This window comes from Semicossyphus pulcher, unplaced genomic scaffold (assembly GCF_022749685.1).
Source record: "Semicossyphus pulcher isolate SPU_LCO1_2020_fin unplaced genomic scaffold, fSemPul1.0.p SCAF_14, whole genome shotgun sequence".
Lineage (NCBI taxonomy): Eukaryota > Metazoa > Chordata > Actinopteri > Labriformes > Labridae > Semicossyphus > Semicossyphus pulcher.
This window is the reverse complement of record NW_027211648.1, coordinates 17,343,984-17,363,990: the sequence shown is the minus strand read 5'-3', so window position 1 is coordinate 17,363,990 and position 20,007 is coordinate 17,343,984. Positions and strand designations below refer to the sequence as shown.

The window sequence follows — 20,007 nt, the reverse complement described above, 5'->3', positions numbered from 1 at the left end:
AGCAGCAGCTGATAGGATGCGGTCGATGTTTCTGTCAGTCCAAAACAGAGCCTCACCCTGTTCCCCTCGCTCTCAGGGGTGGTCCCCGCTGCTCCGACCATCCTTTGGCTGCGGACAGGAACACGCTAACTCTCAATCAGCAGTTTCCAGTAGGTGTACGTATCTCTAGTTCTCTGGATCCAAGCAGGAAATTTAAGAGTATGTTTACCGAGGTGCGGTGCCAGCCAACGCTTTCATTCACTTGCATCTCTGAGCCAAGCTAAACGCACACTCGTGAAACTCTTAACATCGTGTCTTTGATGCATGCAGTGAAACAGTTTTCCTCTCAACACATCTGACTCCACAGCACAGAGGTGAAGGTGATATGAAGGCTCTGCTCTGTAAACACACTGCCGTCGCTGATCTGTACACACAAGAAGATGGCACATGTGCGGCCCAGATGTGGTTACTATTGTTGTGGCTGACCGGTTGTGGTCATTGAAACACATTTAAAAGCTCATCCTCTAACACGAGAAAGTATAAATCAATGAACTCCCCTGTGAGTTAACAAACTCTCGGATGACTTTTAGCTCAAAAGATGACTCAAAGAACATTGTTGTGGTGTGCGATAAACCACAGTCGAACACAGAGGTTCATTCTTAAAGACTGGGCCTTAGGTGTTGTGGGTTTGTGCTGTGGGATACTTCAGGTCCAGCTTCCAACTTAAAAACATCAGGCTTGTGAGGAAACCGTTTACACTCTTTGATCTCTATGAAGTGAAAGTTTCTGTCCGCGACGATGCTCATCGTTTGTATCAGGCTGGACGGTGCCATAAACACAGCATCCTGACTCTGTCTATGTATATTTATGTATAATTATGACTACTCTGTTGTGCAGGATTTGCTTGGAGACAGAGCTGAGGATCAGTCCGGTGGCCTTGAGCTCTCTGCTGGCGTGCAGCGGCTGTGGTTGGAAAGAAGGCCAATGCCAGGCTCATTACAGGCCAGTGCCAACCAGTCTTTGGCATAACTCGAGGCCCTCAGCGAGGAAAGCAACCCTTAAAGTCTTGCTTATTATTCTATCTCGATTAATGACAGTGACTGTAGGGATGGCCTTGTGACCTAAAGTCGGAGCTATGCAGCTTGTCATCACAGTAGAAGAATGAACGTGTAGGAAAGCACCGTGGTCTCCATGGTTCAGGAAGTGTATGCATGTACAGTTAAAGGGACAATTTGACATGCTGAAGTTTATGAGGACAGGCAGATGAAGAGTCTACAGTTAGGCTAGCAGCTCTGTGAGGCCGTTCTTAGACACAGCTGGCATCACCCGTCTTGGTTAGCTGCGTTTGCATGCTAACTTTTGCTAATTAGCACTGAAGACACGGTACAGCTAAGACTAATGGGAAAGCCATTAGTTTTGCCGCCATTTAGCCGTCAACCAATGTACTGCTGATGTAGCTAGGTCACAAGTTATGAGATCACTAAAGTTGCTACATTTAGCCTGAGATGGACATTAATGTCTGCACCAAATTTCATGGTGATTCAACCAGCTAGCTTACACATTTTACACAGAAACTCATGGTAGAGTTTAAGTCAGGTAATCACCAAAGTGCTACAATATTTCATAGATATTTCAGAGGTTAAGTACAAACTTTGACATGATGGTTGTGCTACAGGAAACATCCGGGATCAACCATGTCAGAAGCAGTAATCCTCCGGGGACAAAGAGTTCCTGCGCAGAGTTTTAGCCAGACAGACGTCAGGGTGAATCAGTGTATTCATACCTGCTGTCTTGACAACCATACTGATAATGGATAGATAATGATAAAGGGAGCCGCCCATGGGAGTTTGTCAAACACTTGGACTTCCTACACAGAGGCCCTGTCTTTACAGAGGAAATACAAGGACTGAAATGTTTGCAGACACACTAAATGTAATACAGCTGCACATCCCAGCAGGACAACTAACCCCATGAATCAATAGCCTCACTCCAGCATCATATATAACAAAGACAGCCATCAGCAGCGGGACACTTAATCTCCGCGCTAGCAGTTTTCCACAACCGCTCGCTGTTAGCTGTTAGCTTCCGCTCGTGTGTGACCTCAGCTGTACGCATGGACGTTTACATCATCTTCAAAACAAAACACGTGTTGGCAGCCGTGTTTCTGATGCAGGAATGTATTTAATGAGGCCTTTTCATGTGTGTGCAGCAGCTTGAACATGTTGTTTAGGGTGGATTGCAGCATCCCGGTCTGGAGCGCTGAGAGCCAGGTCTCTCGGCTTAAATCAAAGAGGATTGATAGGGATAAAAAGAATCTGTGAAAAATCAAAAGATGGGGGGAAAATTGTCTCTAATCAGCGAGAGAAGCCCATCCATACATTCCTCAGCTGCTGTAGGCCGCCAGACCGTTGTCATCACTGCGATGCGCCTTTTTTCACAGACGTTTTCCTCGTAATCCTCAAAAATGTCGACTGCAGAACCGCACTGTCACCAGTAAAAGGAGCCTGTGATAGGACGACTGAAGACACAGCTGAGGCAGACATCCCCCTTCAAGCCAAACAGTCAAAGAAATTTCAGTGGTCAACCACTGTCAAAGAACTCTTCTTTTGTACTCTGATAATCCTTTGCAAGCTCACAAACAGAGTCCTGATGTTTGCATGTGTTTGGACCGAGGCCTGAGGGACCATTCCCAGCGAAATCAAGTCAGGACTCTTTACTCTGGAGGTTAAAACTCCAGGGGAGAACTTCAGTCGAGGCCTGCGGCTGGAGAGATGCTCTCCTGTCCTTCTTCAACCCTGATTGAGATTGGCCTAGATCATCAGAGATGATGAATACCTGCAGCCAATCCAGTTGGCAGGTAATCAGCAGCGTCCAATCAGGTAATGAGGACCTGCATGTTGGAATGGGAAGCAGACAACCCAACGGCTGTGCGTTGAGCAGGAAGGAGGGAGAGAAGTCATGTTGCGTTGTCTGCTGTGTGAGGATCACTGTCTGTGGACGATTGTCTCTGATCAAAGAAAGTGATGGATCCTCAGAGGCAGGGTGTCTGACTCAGAGATGGGAAATGAGGCACTGCATTTTCGATTATGTGCATTCTTTGGTCGAGGAAAACCACCCATAAATTGGCTCCCCCTGGAACTTGGCAACCCTGAACCCCCGAAAAAAGGAGCTGCAGTCGGATCTGGAGATGTTTACAGAATAGTACATGGAAAATTTGTCGGGAAAAAACATGTTTTCCCAGAAAATTAGTATCACAAGATGAATTAACAAAAATGCACAGTATTGTTGTTGATCGATCTCCCGCAGGTTCTCTGGGGAGGCGCGGCCATTCCAACGTGGTACATTAGCCGGAGAGAGAGCCAGAGGATGACTGTCTGATTTGTGGTCCCTCTTTAGCAAGCATTCCTGGGGGAAATTTGAGAGAGACCATTATGCAAATCCACAGGTGCATGCCAAGACCGAATGACTGGACTCCTGCCTCCAAGTACTTCAAGATGCCTCTCTGCCTGCTCCTGATAGTGTTCAGACCACAGTGTGAGCACACACGCCAGGAACTTGTGGGCGTAGCATGGAGGGGCCTGCATGTCCACAACCTTCAAGCAAAGCAATTAAAAAAGACTTTTAACTTGTAGAGTCCTTGATCAGACACTCCATGACTCAGGAGGCAAATATTCAGCCGTGTCAGAGGTTATTCCTATCACATCTTGTGCTGATACGGCTGTCAGTCATGCCACCATCTCCATATGTGGAAAGGAAAGGGAGCCCTTGTTTCTCGCTTCGTTATTATCACATTCCATACACAGAAGAGCTCCCGAAAGATTGATTTCATTACGCCTTCAGCTGACGTGAAAGCGGCAGGTTCGTATGAGCTTTGTTTATTTTCACGTGTTCGTGAGGTATGTATTGTATGAGGTGAGGAAATGAGAAATGTCTGTAATGGAGGGGATTCAATTTGGCGTCTCTCTGTGTGGAAGACTGAGAGTGTGGAGGGTCAGGCGGAGACAGGGAAGCTCCTCATCATTCACTGCTGCTAAACTGTCCTGTGGGGATGACAGCAGAAGAAGCATGTATCCACTGTTGATGTCTTATGTAGAGCTACTGCCCCCGTGTGGCTATAATATGCACTCTGTTGGCAAAGAGAGGAAGTTGAATTCACACAGATGGGCTTAGCTGAGGTCTTTCTGCGTTCTTCATTGTCCACGAAGTTGATGTGGTGGAAGCAGGAAAAAGGGGCAAGCGTAAGGATGTGAGCGACTTTAATAAGGTCCAAATTGTGACGACTGGGTCAGAGCATCTCCAAAACTGCAGCTCCTGTGGGGAGATCCTGGGGGGTCACAACAGGGTCATGGGCAGCCAAGGCTCATTGCCCAATCCAACAGAAGACTTACTGAAGCTCAAATTGCTGAGGAAGTTGGTTCACATGAGGGGCTGTTCAGCTGCAGACTGGTCAGGGTGCCCATGATGACAGTTGTCCACCACTGAAAGCGCCTACAATGGGCACTTGAGCATCAGAACTGGACCACAGAGCAATGGAAGAAGGTGTCCTGGTCTGATGAATCTTTTCTTTTACATCATGTGGATGGCCGGGTGCATGTGCATCACTTACCTGGGGAAGACATGGCACAAGGATGCACTACAGGAAGAAGGCAAGCCGGTGGAGGCAGTGTGATGCTTTGGGCAATGTTCTGCTGGGAAACCTTGGGTTCTGCCATTCATGTGGATGTTACTTTGATACGTACCACCGACCTAAACACTGTTGCAGAGCAAATACACCCCTTCATGGAAACGGTATTCCCTAATGGCAGTGGCCTCTTTCAGCAGGATAATGTGCCCTGCCACACTGCAAAAACAGTTCAGGAAGGGTTTGAGGAACACGACGAATTCAAGGTGTTGACTTGGCCTCCAAATTCCCCAGATCTCAATCCACGGAGGCCCTACCTCGCAACTTACAGATCTGCTGCTAACGTCTTGGTGCCAGATACCTCAGCACACCTTCAGAGGTCTAGTGGAGTCCATGCCTCGACGGGTCAGGGCTGTGTTGGCCGCAAAAGGGGGATCTACACAACATTAGGCAGGTGGTCATAATGTTATGGCTGATTGGTGTATGATGCACGGAAAGTGAGATACTGTGATAAGATTAAGTCCATCATGTTTTATTCCCATAAACAAAGGGCCTGCAGTGCAGAGAATCTCAAACATTCATCAGCAGAGGCTTGCCATTAAAAAAAGAAAAAAAAGTACCCCAGCTTCAAAGTCATCGGCAAATATTTCACAATATCTACATGGCTAAAAGTCTCACTCAGGCCATCTAATCCAGAAACATAAAACAGAGATGCTGAAGAAAAGCAACACATTAAACAAGAACATAAAACTACAGGACAGACCTCCTTCATATGCGATTATAATTATAACTAGTGGAACTACTAAACACATGTAATGCTTAAACTACCTTCTCATAAATATGACATCAGCCATTGGTATCGGTGCTGAAAACACACCCTTATTGAAACATTTTCAGAAGCACTTAAAACATTTTCACTTTTCTCCTCAGTGCATCAGGTCAACATTGCACAACCCAAACAAACACAAATCAATGGACCCTTTTATAAACCTCTTAACACTGTAACAGGCCGGCTAAAGCATCTGCAGAAGCTTGACTATTCCCGAGCAGACGCTGTTGTGGCTCTGCTGAATAACATATATTTATCCAAACCTGCCGAAACTACGGTCAAAATCTTTGTTAAAGTTAAATCTCTAGTGGCCAAGTCTATATTTTACTTCAGATTGTTAGAATTATATGAGGAGTGGACCTGAATCTAGAGTGCTCTTTGAGGGCACACGCACATATTGAAATTTAAATACCTTCAAAATAAGAGTCATTCATTAAAGTCTCCTTTTTGCTTCAGTCTAAACATGAATTAAATGCTCTACAAAGACGCTGCCTGGCAGCGCACACAATTACAGAATGGCTAATGAACATGTAAACAATGAAACTGCAAAGGAATTGCTACACAATTATAAACAGAAACATGAGAAAATGTTTTACAGCATTAAAGATAAATATTGTTACAATACCAAACAGGAAGTAATCTCCACTGATAATGCTGCATGTTGGATAATATGGCTAAAGGTTGTATAGTCAGAACTGGAAGGAGGCAACTATGAGCAAACTGTATGTGTATGCTTCTCCATACATTTGCTTCAAACACACACACCTACTCACACGCACCTGCGTCAAAGGATGTAAAGGTGGCATAGGAGATTCTGAGGTAAACCCATAAGAGGCTGTGAATGAGAAAGGGACTATCATACAGCATATATAACATGTTTGTTATATATGGAGTCTCCCAAACATCCAACCAACACTCACATCCACAGTGACCCCTGCATGTGCTAGTAGAAATGGCAGAATACTATTACCTATTATTATTATTATTATGTGTCTCTCATCTACGCACCTCTCTGGATACAATCAGAGGCAAAGGGTATGAATAAGGCAGGTTAGAAAACAGAACAAAAACTGACAAAAATATTTCCCACTGTATGCTTAAACAAATATTTTTCCAACACGCAATAATTTAAAAATATGTATAAACAATAGAAATTAATTGGCTTCTTTAAAAACCCATTCATTTCTGACAGAACGTATAGAAATCATATAAACTCTCAACCCAAACGTGCAACAATAAGAAATCCCTTCTCCTGAATCAAATCAAAATAAGATGCAAACCGATATATAAACGCTAATCTGTACAAGTATTGAAATAAAAGAGTGATATTATATATATTTACATACACACATCAGTCCCTGATCGTTTAAGGCCAAAGTGCTGTAAATGCAAGCACCACCCACATCTCCTGCAGGCTGCTGGCGCACTCAAGTGTTCCGCAGTTTGCAAAATGCAAAAGAAGCAGTTAGACAGTAATACTCAAGGCCTTTGCTTTAGCGTCTTTCAAACATATAAAACTAAGCTAACTTTAGCATTAAGAAATAAAACAGCCTGAACCTCACCTTTTTCAGTAGTTTGTGTTTCCTTTTTTACAAAAGCCAGATATATTATGTACACAAAGAAGCACTAGAGTTCATATTTGAGTTCTGTGTTCAGCACCTCTTTCTGGGACTTCGTTTGGCACCCTCTCGTCCTGAGAGAGTACTTAGAGGGAGTATGGGTGACTCTCGGCCAAGAGGCCCACTGTTACATACAGATGAATGTATTGAACCGGTGCACTGGAGGGGGCCGTGCTGGTCTCTTCTTGTAAAAGTGTAGCCACAGAGCTGTCCATTGATGGGGGAGTCAGAGCATGCCGAAGCCCTCGCTGCCCTCGCTGATGGCCAGCTTCAACATCTTGTGCAGCTCCTCATAGGAGTCGTAGGTTGGGAGGCACAGCTGGTTAAAACTGGACAGAAAGGAGGAGATTTAGATCTCTGACACACACATTTATACTACTATTTAATGCAAGTTGTGATCAAAACATTAATGCTGATCTTATTAAGTATTTTCTAGAGTTCCATAGAGTTGTTACTTAAATGCTATAAAATCACATATATCAGCTGTGCAGGATGACATGTTCATTGCATGTCATTGCATCATTGCCATTAACTCAGAAAATGTAGTTTATCTTGAGTTTGTTCAATAGATGCATTTCTGCTGCCGTAAAGAGCAGCACATATATATTAATACAGTGGTTCTCAACCTTTTAGAGTCATGGCCCCCCAGAGTAAACAAGCTCGTGTTGGCTTGCCTGGAGATTTAAAAAATTAATGAAGTTGTGCTGCTGTGCTGCTGTGCTGCTGTGCCTCGTGCGTAAACACACGGTGTCTCTCTTAATTTTCCTTTCTGCAGGGCAGTGGGATTGCTTCAGTGGTTTTAACATCAATCTATGCATCAACATGTTGTACAGTGACCTGTGTGTGTTCTGCGTGTGCAGGGGCACAGATGAGAAAGAAGTTAAATATGCTGACCCGAGCCCGGTTTACATAAAAAGAAAGCTGAAATCAGATGTGTATTTAGCAACACGCCTGCATGCAGGTGCACCTGGCTCTTAAAGGGAATGACTGACACTCTGATCATGTTACGCCCAAAACACACCGATGAATAATCAAGGGACTTCAGCCAACCTCTTTGTGCCCTGCGCCCCATTTTGCACCCTGATTATGCGGCGCTTAACTCAAAGTGAGTCAGACACACCCTCAATCACTTAGTACCATGTGCTTTAGACCGTGCGCTGTGCGCCGTGTTAATAGGGTCCACTTACTCTCACAAACACACTAAATAATATCTATCTATGTGTTATTTTCTCCACAATCATCTGGCAAAATCTCGGGAACCCTTTGGGGGTCGCGACCCCCAGTTTAAGAACCACTGTAGTAATACACCCATGAAAAATAGTCCTCAGAAATGCACAGTTTACTGCTCTTTGAGGAATGTAAAAAAACTGCAATGCCACGCTAGCAGCCCTGTGAGGCTGCACTTAGGCACGGTGATGCTTTAAGCTTACTGCCCGTTCACTAGGACAATGTTAACATGCTGATGTTTAGCAGGTATAATGACAATGTTTAGAAGGGAAAATTGGTTGTAAGTAAAGTATTTTGCATTTTTCTAAGGGTTATTTTATGCCTCTAGTAGATAGCCATAGTAGAGAGATTAAAGGGATCAGGGGATAGAGAAATGCAGTTAAGGTTTTTCAGGACTTCAATCAAGACAAACAAAACTTTGGCCTGATCATGGAGCTGGAGAAAATTCAGGGGTAAACCAACATCATTAGGATTCTGATGTTGGAATCACGAATGTTTTTGAACCAATTCATCCAGTATATGTGGACATTTTCCACTGGATAAATAAAAACGTTAACCTGTTGTTAGTGCTAGATCCTGCAAGTATATCTAAATGTGTGCTTCTACTCACCAGGTGTGTGCAGTGGGCAGGGTGCTGTGTGTGGGGGCGGCGATGATCTGGAACGAGGGGCAGAGGGTGTTGAATCCCCCGGGGGGAAGCTGAGAGGAGCCGGTGGTGAACTGCAGCAGACGAGCCAACTCCTCCTGGGTGAAGCTGGACACCACGGCCCAGAACCACTTCATCACCTGTGGCAATGGGAAATAAACACGCTCAGACATTCGCATGGGTGGCCTTCTGTGAGAAGAAAACTCAGAGAGAACATTTCCATGACATACTTTCTCTCTGAAGTGCCACGACCCTCCGACAATCACAGCGTGGGCCTTAAAGTCCTGCACGTTTATATCCCCGGTGCCACACATCAACAGCTGAGGAGATTAACAAGGAAAAAAACAATTACCCAGAGTTCCTTTTAGGATCAACAGGATTTAATTATAAACATCACACATACCTCTAACTCATTCTCATCAAAAATGGCTAGCAGGTTTTCTGGAACCAGTTCGTTCAAACCTGCAATTGATCAGGAAATTACACTAATTAGAAGCACATTACCGGAGATGTTAAACGAGAGGGAACTGGCAGGAAAGAAGGGCGAGGCTGCAGCTGTGAAGGTTTCCTCACCTTTCAGGAAGTGTTCCACCTCATCCCTCACCTGGCTGGCCAGCCTGTACTGCGCCAGCAGGTTGAGATAATGCATCTTGTTTTCATTGGTAACAGCTATCTGAGCCCCTCCTGATATCAGCTCCACCACCTGCAGGAGAACATGTGGCAGGATATAAATGTCAGACAAATTACATAAAACAATCAAACAACACAGGACATGAGAATGTTTAAAGTATGGTGGGGCTTTGAAATGAAGGGAAGATGGAGTGGCGGGTTCAAAATTTTTAAGAGTCCGGAACTTTCCTGACCTGTAAAATTTATTTGTACAGGTTTCACACATGTGTTTGGCCGTCACACACTCGTGAGCATTAGGATAAATGTTCAGGCAATTAATCTTAAAGTGAAAGAAAAGTGTTTAGAGGAATACATGCGTATCTAATTAAAAAGCAGAAGGCAGGACTCGGTTTCGACACGCGGAGTTAAACAGCCAGTTGTTGTTGTGTGGTATTTTATAAACGCGCAACAAAGTTTAAAAAGGAGCACGATGCCAGACTTCACTCATGTAAATACACCCCTCCCACTCTTTAAGAACGGCGACGCGCCTGCCAAACAGGCAATATGGTTTCTTTTGTTTGGTTTATTGCTCTTATCTGCCCTGAAATGACATCAGGGATAAAAAGGAGGTGTTTCCTTCCAAAGCGTTGCCTCACCTTCTCCAGCTGTCCCGACTTGCTGTACTTCTCCTCGGCGAACACCAGGTCCATTTCACTCACGTCATTGTTTAGGATGAAGCACACTTTAGTTTTGTAGAACTCCTGGTCATCCGTCTCGAAGTACTGCGTGTGGAAAAGTAAAAGGAAAACACAGGAAAAATGACGTTTTTAAATAAACACGGCACTTCATCTTCTCGGCGGAGGGATAAAAAGATGATTGGGTCGGCTTTCGTTCTCAGCTTTGAAACTTAAGGAAGTTGGATAAACAGCAAAAATATCCTGGCTGGGTCTCCATGACCTAAATAACGCCAGAAACAACTCAGATTTCTTGGCGTTCGGAGGAATGTTAAGAGTGATGGGACAGCAGAAGGTAAACAATCAAAACATGACCTTAAACTTCCGAGGATTTTCTGTGGGTGTGTGCTGTGTTCCATACCTTATAGTTCATCCTGAGGCCTATGATCTGGGCCAAGAAGGAACGTGTGAAGCGAGCTCGGACCAGCTGTTTGTAGGCTCCGCCCAGAGCAGACTCGTACAGGCACTTCCCCACGATGCGGCCTGCAAACTCATACATCTTTAGGCGCAGGTGGGGCGGCCGCTCTGCGTTTGGATGCACCTGGAAAATGAAGATAAAAGGCTCTCATGTAGGACGCTAAGCACTAGTAAGTGGTTTTGCATGTGGGTGTGGTAAAAAAGGTAACTTACGAGGCCCTGGTTGTTGTCGCTGAAGCGGGTGAAGAGCTGGTTGGAGGTGTCAAAGAGGGTCTTACAAATGAGCTCGAACCACTCCCTGCGAGGACCTCCCCAGTCCAGAGCTGCACAAATATATCAAAGGTTTTAGCATTGTGTCTTTAGCTGTCACTAAGGTGTCATTTAGTGACCTCTTTAGGCGTTTTGTTTACCTTCCTCATCCTGAAACACGACCTCAAAGTTCTTGCTCCAGTCTGACACCGAGAAGTTCCTCGTAGCCTTCAGGGACTGAGCAACAGCAAGAGGGAGAGTCAGATTTTTAACTGGAGCCACATGACTGACTTATGATTACATGCCTATTATCATAATGAAGAGCTTATGAAACAGTTTCTCATATAAGAGAAGCAACACGCACGGAATCGAGGATGGAGTGTCGGGTGATTTTTAGGCAGGTCTTGGTGCGAGGTCTCTTGGAGTGGATGTGCCTGAGTTCACGTTGGAAGAAGTTCACCTTGTCTTGGAACGTTTCGGAGCCACCTGAGGACATTTTTTTTTTTAATTAATGCAACAGTCTCAATAAAGAAATGTATTAAAAGTTCAGCTCAAGGCTAGATTAATCACATTAGACAGGAAACGGACCGATGTTCTTGTGCAGGAAGCGAATGAAGGTGGCCGCCATGATGTTTCTGTCTTTGCAGCTGAGCTCCACGGGAGGCTGAATCCCATCATCCACCACTAGAGTTAGGTACTTATGAACAGGGTCAGGACCATAATAGGTAAACTGAAAAGAGAGCAGATGAAACCTTGAGGTTGGCAGACTTACTAAAGTGACCTCCAAAGATATTTTAATAATAACATTATGGTGTTTTATGGAATGAATTGGCAAGTGAATAAAAACTTCATAATTACAACAGAGATGAGGCAGATGTTTCGATAATGACATGTTACAGCAATTTTATCAATAATGTGGCCTTCTGCTGTGTATAATCTTTTCCCTGCCACCACCCCACTCCTTGGTTTTATTGATCATTACCTTTTGTTTCAAAATGTGTTCCCTTTGTAATTTAAGTTTTTCCACAACAACACATGTTTATAGGTCATTAAAGACCCCCTGCAGTGACCATCAAGTGTTTAACCTTGTAAACATCTCCATGTGGTGTTCTTCATGTGCTACAAGACATATCAGGGACAACATCAGCAGTCATCTCCATTGCTGGGCCTGTTTGCTTTTAAACTGCAGTGTACCAAGGACAGGCTGAACAACACGTTTTCAGATTGGCAGGTTTGAGACGTCACAAACCTAAGGAGCCAATCCCGTTAATGGACGTGGTGACGCCATGCATGTCATTATGTGTAACCTATGGCAACCACTTCGGCAATGCACAAGCCAGCTGTAACTGTAATTTTTGCAAAATCACTACTGACTACAAACGTTAACGTTACTGCTACTAATTACTACATTTCAAGCTAGCTAAGTTTCAATAAGTTGCCACTAAACGATGGCAGAGACGTGTTTTGTTTTCGCAATGGAGGGGGCGGTTGTAAATGTGCAATGTGGGCGGGGCCTACTTAGCTAATCATATCAAGAACATATTTCCAGAAGCTTTAGACCATATTACATTCCCATAAGCAGTGAAAAAATGCTCCTTAAGCATTGTTACATTTAAAACATGCGTCTGGCAAATTGGAATTAAAGTAACATAATTTTGATGGTGTTATACATGTTCTTAAAATCCAACAGTTTTGCAGCAGGTTACGATGCGTGTTCATTGATTGAGCCTTCAGACAGACTTTCGCTCATTCTTAATCTAAAGCCTTTTTTACACTGCAGTTCCACCTCTGTTGTAAGCTCCGCCGTCATGCTACCTTTGTCATTTTATATTGGCCGGCGTAAAGCCGCCCCAGTGTGTGTTTTTACAGCATTCCGGCATTATGGAAGCAAAACATGCACGAGGTGTAAACAAACAGCGCATGCTTCAAATACACACACACGGCGCTGTTCCGCCCTGCTGGCTCCGTTGTTTACACTGAGGCCGTTATGCCTCTGTTACTACCTCTGATGCCGGCTCAGAGGCGGATGACTTCGCCCCACCATTCCGCCTCCGTGCCTTTTACATAGAAGACAGAACGTAACAGAGGCGTAATAATCCCGCCTAGAACTGGCTGTGTAAAAGGGGCTTTAGATTTCCTCCTGAAAATCTACCCTCCAGCTTTGGTGTAGATTCAGGTGACTTATCTACAAATCAAAATCTTTCAGAGCAGCAAAACTTGCCCGCTACTAACAACATACTTCACTTCTTCCAGCATTGAGAGAGGAGGCTGAGTAAGTGAGTTGTTCTGACACTCAGAGATGTTCTACAGAGTTATAGACATCACTTCTGCTCACCTTTGTTCCTGGACAAACTCGAAAGGTGAAAAGGCGCCACGGAATAATTTTCAGGTAGAACTCCTTCACGGAAAGTTGCTGTTTGACACAAAAGTCCAAGTCAGTGTCATCTTTATGCATCTTGAGTTCTAATCCTCAGATACATCACTTTCTTATATTCACTTTATTTTTTTGTTGGTGGCTTACCTTTGGCGATATATAACAGTAGACCTTTTTTGGTTTCTTGACCTTCTCAGGTTGCCCCTCCACAGGAGAATCATGCTCGTCCTCCTCCTCTCCCATGGACGGCCTCCTCTGGGGAGCCAGCAAAGAGGAGGCTGGTAACTGCCACGACGAACTGCAGTAGTTCCCACTGCTGTAAAGGTACGCCTCGAAGTAGATACTAATGCCTGGAGTGGACACATTCTTCTCCACACAGGTCTTCTCATTCTCTGTAGGATGCAAGCAGATCATTAGTACAAGGCTTTAAAAGTTTAAACTACATTAATGGCTACATTTCTAATACAGGAAATGGAGGCTGCTCACCACTGAGAACAATAATGTCAAATTCCCCGTTGCTGAGCGGCTGGTCCTTGTAGGAGATGCGAGCTCTGAAACAGCCCGTCTTCCTCAGGGTGAGTCTGAGCAGAACCTGGCACTGCTGCTTGTTGAGTGTAACTGATTTACTGTAGTACTCGTCCAGACTGTTGTCATCCACTGTGCCCAGCTGGAAGAAAAAGGAAGCTACAATTAAACCTAGTTTAGGATTATGGAAATCACTGGTAAAAACTTGTGCTATGCTGTTAAAGCAATTGGCTGCACAAACAAAAAAAAGGGGTTAGTGTGCTTACAGAGTGCACATGGACGCTGTAGTTGGCTTCATCTGTGAGAGACGTGGAGTTACTGGTGGGGTTTCCGTACTCGTCCCTGGGCTCAATCTGCAGAGTGTGTTGCTGGCCGTTTGTTAGCACCAGCGTGGAGAAATGGTAGGCTATCTTGGTTTTGGAAGGGACCACTGTACCTGAAGTGGACAAAAGAAAATACTCAATCAGCATTTCAAACATTTACTCATCCTATAAGGGTTAAACAGAAGCTCATACTGTAGTCATACCTGGCTGGAATATCTTGTAATAAGGGCTGTAGGCCACATTGAGACCTCCCAGCTTGACGGCGACCTCATAGCGTCCGGCCTTGCGCACTGTGAAGGCCACTTTGACGACATTGGACTCCGGTTCCTGCAAAACCTCCTGCGTAACAGGGATGTCCAGAGCCAGCTCGATGTGGGTGATGTTGACCCGCAGTCCCACGGGTCGATGGGCCGGGAAAGGCTGGCCATTTTTATAGAACAGCTGAGAAGACACAAGAACAAAATGAGTCTACTTAAAGACAGAGAACAAACTGTCAATGTTGCATTGCTAAATATTTACAGAGATGCCACTTGTAAAAGAAGAACACACAGCACATCAGCAGCTTCGACTAATTCGGAATAAGTTATCACCTGGACTCTGAAGCTCATCGTCTGCCCCACTTCCTGCGGTTCCTTCCAATCCCAGGACACCTTGCAGGAGCGTGGGTCCAGGTAGTTTCCCCGGACATAGTCGTAAATGCTGCGGTCGCCGCGTCGCCCCGGATCCTCATTCTGCAGGAAGCTGACAACTCTCGCTGCGAGCTCACAGAGGAACTTGATGGTAAAGACAAACGCTATGATGGAAACAGTAATTCCACCTGCAACAAGAGGAGGAGAAGAAGAGACACGCTGTTGAAACTTGTGTTAAAGTTTGATAAAAGGTTAATGGTTAATATTTACACAAATCTACTATAAAACAACTTTTACCATAGAAGAGTAAGAATGAGTCACTTGAAATCCAAACAGCTAACTCACCAATCACGTAAAACATGAGGTCCCTTATCAAGAAGCACAGCGCCACAGTACAGCCGAATATAAGCGCTCCCGCTGAAAAGACAAGTGGACATTGTACTGATCAATAATTAATCATTTATAACAACAGGCTGGACATCAGCAACACTAAACTCTACTTCACATGGTGTCCTTTCAAATCAAACAACCATAAATGACAAGAAATGTTGTGTTGTAAGTAGTCAGATTTGGGCTTTGAATACTAATGTAACAAGGGTTAAAGTAGTGCAGTAGGAATGCGAACATTTGACATAATTTTTTCACTGATCTACATTTACGTCTTATGAGAATGAATGAGAGTAAAGATGAAGAAACACTGAACTTCTCCATGACAACGTTGTGACTCTTCTAGTAGCACCGTTTGTGCAAACACTTAAAAACACTTAACATTGTAATCCAGCTCGTTTACGTCTTATATCTCAATGATACTCTGCAGCTGTGGGAAACAACACAAACTAAAATGATCGGGCTCTCACCAAGTGTCCACTTCTCATTCAGACGCCTCTCAGCAAGACCGTGCACCAGCCGGATCTCGTAGTCCTGATCGCGACTCCCCCTGGACGCCTGGAGGATCTTGATGCCTGTAGATAACTTGATGTAGTCTTCGTAGTAGTAGCCCCAAGCAGCTAGGGACAGCTGCAGCTGACTGTCAAACTGAGACAGGTCATCCAGATTCAAACACCCCAAAGTCTTTAGCCTGTGTAGGAAAACAAAAGGCAAAGTATACGGAGATGATTGACAGAAACGAAAGCAATGATGTAATTCAAACACAAAAGGTAAGGCCTTCTTTAGAAGTACAACCCGCACATGCCTGCTGATTGTTACGCACATCTATTGAGCGAACTGGTTGTCCCACACGCTGAACAAACAATAGCTTTTGTGAAACTCTGCGTGAAGAGGAAGTGCAATCCTATTGGGTAAATTCTATAGTCTTTTCAACAGAGTGCAGTGAGAGGGTGTGGCAAATAGTTATAACCATAAAAGCAGAAGATAATGAACTATAGTAGAGACGCTATTGCAACACTGAGTCTTTGCCTGGTAACAATAGGAACATGCTGGTGCTGCAATCATAGTTATCATATTAAACAATATTATCCCAATGATAACTAACCCCCCCAGGGATTAATTAAGTATTTCTGATTCTGAATTATAAGGCAGCTGCATCCATTTAACAGAGTGTTACGAGGGGGATAATCTTGTGTTTTTGATCAGTTACGCTTGATGCTGAAAAAACCCTTTGGTCTTGTGTCCTGTATTTAATGTTTAATATTTCATGTTTAATATAGGCTTATAAATCAATTAAACCGAAGTTCCTTGTATCAGTACATACCTGGCAAATAGAGCCAATTCTGATTTAACTTGATTTTTACTCATTTTTCTTATTCTCATATATAATAGAGCTTTTTTATACAACTCCTTTTTCCCTATTTCTCTGAGATTTAATGAGAGGCTTTTCTGTTTAATAATTCGAGCCGACAAATCAGTGCAAAGATCCTCTTCTGTTACTACACAGTAAATCGCTGAATTGCAGCTCGGCTGTTATTGTGTGAGTGTCTTGCTTATCATAACAGCAACGGAAGCAGGGATAGTGTGACGGTCATGACCTTTATATTGTGACACAGTGTCCTATTAGAAATGTAAGACCTTTTTTCCGTTAAAACATGCGGACCATGTCATGAATACAATGGAGTAGAATTGGGTAGGGATGGTAGGGGTACGTCCAGCAAACACAGAATCAATATATATGTTCAAAAATGTATTTATAATATAAATGGTAGATGGACTGTACTTACATAGCGCTTTTCTAGCCTTCCGCCCACTCAAAGCGCTTTTACACTACATGTCACATCCACCCTTTCTCACAAACATTAACACACTGACGGCAAAGGTGGCAATCTCCAATTAGTATCTATACACATTCATACCCGACGGCTATGCCTTCGGGAGCAATTTGGGTTTCAGTGTCTTGTCCAAGGATACTTCAACATGTAGACTGTAGCAGTCAGGGATCGAACACCCATCCTTCCGATTGAGAGACAACAGACTCTACCACTGAGCCGCAGCCGGCCATCTATATGAGACACCTGTCACTCTGCCACTGTAAACAGAGCCTGCAGGCTGCTGTGTAGTTCTCACACTACACCAACCTGAGAAGTATACAGCTGAACATCCCTCATGCTCAAATTACCCTTTTTTTTCCAATATGCATGCACGCTCTCTTGCTCCCCGTCTATCTTTCTCTCTCCTGTTTAAATAATGCTTAATTAATATGCCGTGATGCCCTACCTTCTTTGGTGATACTGGGACACATAAAATGAAAACACCTTATCGTGATAGTGTGTGTGGTATGAAAAGATCCAACCTGCCACAAGAGTGCAGATGAAGCAGTCAAGTTAATTATAAATAATGTATCATAATTTTATTATTTCAGTTTGTTTATCAACTGTTTTTGTGTTTTACTGTAAACACTTTCAACAGAATCTGGTGCATAAAAATAGAGCAGGATGTAAGAAATAGTGTTTGACTCTAAACCCCGCCCCCCACACTGAGTAGTTGTCCTCACCAGTGGTAAAAGGAAATATTTGCAAACAGTGCATGACTATGTGTCCTACACACACTGACAGCTGACCTTAAGAAACTTTCCAATTGACTTTTTTTCCAACAGAGGCAGGGTAAACATGGGGCATTCTGATAAAGCAGCTACTTATCATATAACAACCCTGATTGCATCAATACAGAGCACCTGGCAAACATCTGCATTGCTGCAGGGTCTCACATGAACGGTCTCTAAAGAATTCTTTTTACTGCAGTGACCCTGGGAAACACTGCAGCCTCCTCGGCTCAGTGTCAGCAAGCTCAGCTAGCCGTGAAAGGAGAGGCTGCCCTCAAGTGGACAGGAATAAACACAGCCTGTGTCAAACAGCATATAGCATCACAATAACCAGTAAAAAACAGAAATGAAACAAGGAAAAATCTACATTTATGACACAAGTAATTGTTCCAGCTGCTCATGACTGTTTGCCAGATTTGTGTACATGTTAAAGCTAAGACCCTTCATTACTCACGTATGGTAATAGTGCTCCAGGTTCTGGGAGCAAAGCCACTCCTGGAAGGCAAAGTCTCGGAGCAGCTGGATGTGGGCCTCCGCAATTTCCCTCCAGCGCTGCTGTTCCTTCACCACCTCTTCCAGACGACTCAGTACACTCAGGCTCAGCTCCTCCAGTGTCTGTACATCTGGATGACACATAAACAGCACATAAAAGTCCCCAGTGACAAACCAGCCAACAATCAACATCAGTAATGCCCCAGCATAGGTTTACATGCTCATTAAAGTCTATTATAATTAGTATTTAAGCCTGTGCTGATTGTCATGCATCTCATAAGCCTGAAGAGTCAGTGTTCAAACACAAAACATTACCAGGGTCAAAGCTATATGCAACACAATCCACTTGCACTTAACATAGTTCAATTCAAGTTTAACATGACTCTTTATCCTGGTATTTCTGCAAACACTCTGAATGGATAAGATCATGGTTGGAGAAAGCTTCCTAACCAGAAAGTTTCAAGCAATGAGAACCTCTCTTGCAGCAGTACCCTTGTGTAGGTGACTGACGCTATACCTGTTTATTTCACCCTGGATAAGTTCAAGGCAAAAGCTCTAGGCAGTAATGGTCATGTAAATTTCAAATGAAGATTAAAGCAATCTACTGACCTTCAAATAAGTTCCTGTATTGAGAGAGGCTATGTCCTTGGAGCCATTCCTCAATCTGACTTTCTTTTCCTTTCTTCCAGCGCACTTCCCAGAAGAAGATCCACGACACTGAGCAGAGGAGGAAGGTCAGGAAGAAACGGCGGTCCATCAGACCATCTTTCAGCCTTCACTGAGACCCCTTCCGTGCTCAGAGGAAAACTGCCACTCTCCAGGGGCCAAGTCAAGTCTCCTACAAAGGAAGTAAAAATGTTTAAGACTCAAAACAGTTGGATTAAAATATAGAAGTAAAAACAACAGATTGATTCTAGTGGGAGAGATTGGTCAAACAGATGAGAAATGATTAAAACAAGGCGATCACAAATAAACTGCTCTGCCAAGAAACCATGAAAATTTAAGTGTCACCGTGGAGAAGCGTTGGCTGGTGAGAGAAAAACATTACATACCACATGACCCACAACAATAAAATATGCATGAAGAACCTGACTAAATAGTGGTCATGAAACTCTCACCAAGCTCTGTGTAGCAAGCACAAACTATGTGAGTCAAAGAGACCAGGTCAATAAGTCTAATTACACTCAACAACAGCAGTCCATATGAGGTTGATGGTATTGAAAACGATGAGCGAGAGACGTGTTAGCTCAGGTGTCAAAACATGTCCTAATGCCTTTTATTGCCACTGTTAATAACCAATACAGACAGTCAGCTTTGGTTAGGTTTAAAGGGCTGTTGCTAAAAGTAAAACCAGAGGACACCGAAAGCGAACAACAGTCAGGCTAACAACTGCACCATCATCAATTCTCGCTGGTCCATTGACACCAGGAGCGCAAGGTAAAGCTGGAGGCTAATGCTACCAACTGTTAGCATCCTACTGACAACACAATGCTAACCGCTAGCCAAGTTAGCCAACAATGTCAGCGTAATTCTAGAAAGCTCGTCTCCAACCCGCAGCGGTTTTGAAGATGCACATTACAACACGTTCAACAGGTTTCAAAAGTACAGCTACACAAAGCAAAACTGCAAGCGTAAAACTGCCCTTAATCTATGCAATCAAACAGTGCATCTACCTTCGTCTGTCAGACATTAGCTTAGCAACCGGAAAATGCGCAGAAATGAAGTCGCTTACTGATGACGTC

General features: G+C 43.9%; 1 protein-coding gene across 1 annotated transcript; it reads right to left on the bottom strand.

The window, feature by feature from the left end:
* Window positions 1-5,111: 5,111 nt before the first annotated feature.
* Window positions 5,112-20,002, bottom strand: arel1 (apoptosis resistant E3 ubiquitin protein ligase 1). The gene is made up of 22 exons (XM_069661779.1): window positions 19,939-20,002; window positions 18,875-19,103; window positions 18,228-18,396; window positions 15,639-15,859; window positions 15,127-15,198; window positions 14,743-14,969; window positions 14,356-14,593; window positions 14,096-14,265; window positions 13,791-13,971; window positions 13,452-13,696; window positions 13,266-13,343; window positions 11,519-11,660; window positions 11,295-11,416; window positions 11,092-11,167; window positions 10,895-11,004; window positions 10,626-10,805; window positions 10,187-10,312; window positions 9,495-9,624; window positions 9,325-9,383; window positions 9,152-9,241; window positions 8,886-9,061; window positions 5,112-7,377 (listed from the first exon to the last, which is right to left on the bottom strand). The coding sequence occupies exons 2-22, from the start codon at window positions 19,020-19,022 to the stop codon at window positions 7,275-7,277; spliced, it is 3,063 nt and encodes a 1,020-aa protein (XP_069517880.1). The 5' UTR covers window positions 19,023-19,103; window positions 19,939-20,002; the 3' UTR covers window positions 5,112-7,274.
* Between the last annotated feature and the right edge of the window lie 5 nt (window positions 20,003-20,007).

Bases quoted from the DNA above. Each gene is read 5' to 3' on its own strand.
- arel1 (XM_069661779.1), bottom strand. From the start codon at position 19,022: ATGGACCGCCGTTTCTTCCTGACCTTCCTCCTCTGCTCAGTGTCGTGG. The intron at 11,661-13,265 runs GTGAGCAGAAGT...CTCTCTTTTCAG, and splicing joins GAGTTTGTCCAGGAACAAAG to TTTACCTATTATGGTCCTGA. The intron at 9,062-9,151 runs GTATGTCATGGA...CCATTGCCACAG, and splicing joins CGTGGCACTTCAGAGAGAAA to GTGATGAAGTGGTTCTGGGC.